Raw genomic sequence first — 4168 nt, forward strand, 5'->3', positions numbered from 1 at the left:
TGCATTAAAATAGGAACATGTTATAGGATGACAATAATTACCAAGCAATTTTTCAAACGAAAATACATAGTCTGATTTAAGTATTGTATTTTGTAACCATAAATTTGAAAGCCAATTATGATGCATGGACTAATTTATGCATTCTTTATTGGCTGCCAAATCAGGATTAGGTTTCAGTGTAGGTTAATCGGAGAGACCGTCGGACGCGCATCAACAAGTTAATTATTTATATCCAATAGCTAGTTTAAATCCTTCGATCTCATGTATTTTTTTTTTTAGGCTATGTGCATGATCAATGAATTTATATATATATATAATACGCGTCCTAATTGATGGAATTAGGCCATACCGAAATAGCGCTCGCCAGATCCGGCAAATAAAGTTCAAAAGTTGGAAGACTGCCGACTGAAAAGTTCACCAGGCAAGGCGTCCTTGATTTCAGCCAAACTAAGAAAGATAAATATAATTAATTCTCCGAAAATAAAATAAAGTTTTTGGAAAATTAAAAGATAACTAATGGCGTCCTACTAATTACGATCGGTTACTTTCAGAACAGAACTCATAATTCATAGCGAAACATCTACTACTGTTCAGCACTGCTTCGAAAGCAGCACCCCACCCGGCGGCGGCCCAACGGTGATATCGCAGTGGCGGGACAACCAATACGTGAATCGCAGCCACCGACCGAGGTACGACCGGGTCCGGAACTTCCCATCCACCTGAAGCAACACCTTTCCCCCGGCTGTGCCATTCCTCCACGCAGCCACCGCGTCCTGCGGCAGCGGCACCTCGCTAGACACCAAGTGCACGCTCCGGAGTGCCGCCAGACCGCGTCGCTCCGCGAAGGGCTCCACCACCTGCGTCGCGATCATGGTGCCATAGAAGTAGAGGTCCAGCTGGATGTAAGAGAAGGAGACGTCGACCTTTTGGTTTGGGTTGGAAAAGCTGGCGAGGACAGTGAGGTCGGCGTTGAGGAAGGTGCCCGTGTCGAGGTACGCGGCGTTGAGCGTTGCGCTGGAGATGTCAAGGCGAGGAGTCCGCGGGCGGAAGACGATGTAAATGATGAGGACGATAAGCCCGCCAAGGATGACGACGAGCCAGAAAACAATGCAAGCAGCCGCGAGGCACCACGCGACGGGGTGCGTCCGGGGCTGCGGAGTGAACAGGGGCTTCCTGGGACGGTGCGGCTGATCAGGCTGTTGTTGTGGGTGGCGGTGTTCTTCAAAATGATGGTGTGATTTGAATTGTGGTAGATTTTCTGTGCTCATGGTTTGTGATGTACGTGAAGCAAACGGAAGTCGAAGGAAGAAGAAGAGTAGGAAGAAGGTGAGGGTGATGCGAAAGTTTGGAGGGAACGGGAGGCAAAGAATAAAATCCATCAAAACTTTGTTGCTAGTACGTTCTATAATTCGGGTGCAAGCAATCTATGGATGCTGTTAGGTTACTTTACAACATGTTGATGGAGAGAATATGAGCTTTTCCCCCCTTAAATACTGGTATAAGAAAAAATATTTTTTAAATACAGCCCTATTTAAACAATTTTTAAACTACTATAATTTTTGCCACCTCAGCGTTACGTTGAAAATCAGTTTGAGACACTAATTTTTACTTTTTTAGAAAACCATTATCTTGTGAATAAAATGCTCCAGGGAGAAAGTGACTCATAAATGGCTCTCTAGAAAGGAAGAGTTTACTCACTAATATATCAATAGGCTACAAAATAATTATTTTCTATATATAATTTTTATTTTTATTTTCTAATTCGGAGCCAATCATATCTACAGAGCAAAATATTTTATAACGACGACACGTCAATTTTTTCTTTATATTTTTACCTATATATTTTTCCTATGAGGTTTCATTAAACTCCAACTAGAATTATTACGCTTAATTATTTTTTATTTTCCTAACAACATATTATATATCTAAATTAGACTTTGTTTATAAAGTTATGCTCTTCAAAAATGATTTTCTAGTATATTTTTATTTGGATAAATAAATCATGTTCCCAAATGGTGATATATAAATCGGTTTTCTGGATGAGAGTTTTATATAGAAATAACAGTTGGATATCTAATTAGATTAACCGTTTGAGAGAGTAATTTTCCACGTGGTGCTTGTTGTGAATTAGGTTAAGGTGAGTCTATTTGTAGAGATGGAGGAAGCGACTTAGTAGTGGATTTAATGGATATAGTGAGATTTATAGGATGGGAACAAAAGAGATAATAGTGATGATGATTGTGTAGGGTAAATCAGTGATTTAGAAAGGAAGAAAGGGGAAGAAAATGGTTGGCCTTAAAGAAAAAAGGGGATCAATAGATAAGAAGGGAGGAGCTAGCCGGCAGCTAGAAATTGAGGGAGGAGGGGAAAAAATGGTCGGCCCTATTGGAGTAGGGGGGATCGGCAGTCGAGAAGGAAGAAAATGGTGTCAGCTTGACGCCAATAGCCTTGGATCGAAGGAAAAGGTTAAGAGAGATGAGATAAGAGAATATAGAAATGTCAATTTTTCATAATATTAAAACTATTGTCTTCCACATATTTAGAGGCTAACCAAAATTTTTAAATTAACTCTAACACAACGAACTCGGCATCGAGCTGGATGGACTGCACTCTCATGTTCGGGCTTTTAAACAACAAGTGGCAGTCGTTTAAACCCCAAAACTCAATAGCAATCAGCATGTTTTGGTGTTCGAATGGTGGGCTATCATCGTTTGAATGCCAAACTCGAGAGCACTTATTCTTCAATGGGGTTTGTGGCATTTGAGCGCCGAGCAGTAGTCGTTCGAATGCCAAAACCCTAGAGCACTTATTCTTCGATAGGCTTGTGGCGTTTGAATGTCAAGTTGCGATCGTTCGAATGCCATAGCCTAAAACTACTACTATTAAAAAAAAAATCCGAAGATAATCTGGTTCGACCCAACGAATCCAATATCCCCTGTGAGGTGATCCGATCAGGCCCATATCATATCAGTGCTAAGTTGATAAATATTGTAGTACTTTAGGTAATAATTTAAATAGTATTGTACTTTGAGATATATATTTTCCACGAGTAGTATTTTGGTAAAAACTCTTGTAACACTCCTGCTCGGCACGAGCACGTGCATGCCCACGCGAGCAATGGCACGCGCAATGCACGCGACAGGTCGGACTGGGCTCGTCACACACAGATACACATATACTCAACATAATCCATCACAAAAATCAATCATAATATCAACCAAATAAATATATTAACATATAAATATCCAAATCCACAACAATCATATTAGACAACTATATAACCTAGTAGGGCCCACACAGGCTACGACAAACCATCAAGATACAACTAAAATAACTAATACAAGAGAGTACACTATGATTCGACCTGTATTATATAAATCATCGTCTAACATAAATGAATACATATATCAAATAATTGTACAACTTAATTTTTATATAAATTATCATCTATATTGTCTCGCATCTATAGCTCACATCATCATCGCTCTAAAATATCTTCTCAAGATATCTCAAATCACTATCATGTAACACATATCTAAGGGGATTAGAAAAGAAATAAAGAAAGTCATGAGCAAAAGGCTCAATAAATAGACCTTACCCCGAATTAGTAATGCCAAACAGAGAGTAAATCATATACTGAATAATATGAATCACGTAGGAACATCATATCATGAATGACTATATGAATGTATCCTCAATAATATATAAATATATAGTAGATATCATGTCATAACTAATCAAAGTGTATAATTCTCGATAATATATAAATAAATCTTTATGTCATACTATCATCATAACTGTCTCTCAAATATGACACATGATACATGTCGATCATGACTATGCTATGATATCAAATGCAACCATATATAATGTATATTGATCACTTGATAATCAGGTAATCAGATGATAATGAAATCATATGCATTTCTCAACATCTCAGTCATCAATATCATCTCTGTATGTCATTATCATACTAGACCACTATGCATAGTTTATACCTGGTACTCGATCTCAACATCATGCTCAAAGGCTCAAACCATGCTCTACCACCCATAAGGAGTATCTCAAATATAATCATACCCTGCCACCTGCTAGGGTATCTTAAATATAACCATACCCTGCCACCCGCTAGGGTATGTCAAATATAACCATACACTGTCACCCGCTA

General features: G+C 38.7%; 1 protein-coding gene across 1 annotated transcript; it reads right to left on the reverse strand.

The window, feature by feature from the left end:
• Positions 1 to 466: 466 nt before the first annotated feature.
• On the reverse strand, positions 467 to 1320 carry LOC140769079 (uncharacterized). The gene has a single exon (XM_073109630.1). The coding sequence runs from the start codon at positions 1266 to 1268 to the stop codon at positions 591 to 593; it is 678 nt and encodes a 225-aa protein (XP_072965731.1). The 5' UTR covers positions 1269 to 1320; the 3' UTR covers positions 467 to 590.
• Between the last annotated feature and the right edge of the window lie 2848 nt (positions 1321 to 4168).

Source organism: Typha angustifolia, chromosome 10 (genome assembly GCF_048772165.1).
Source record: "Typha angustifolia cultivar Huaian chromosome 10, ASM4877216v1, whole genome shotgun sequence".
In the NCBI taxonomy this organism is placed as follows: domain Eukaryota; kingdom Viridiplantae; phylum Streptophyta; class Magnoliopsida; order Poales; family Typhaceae; genus Typha; species Typha angustifolia.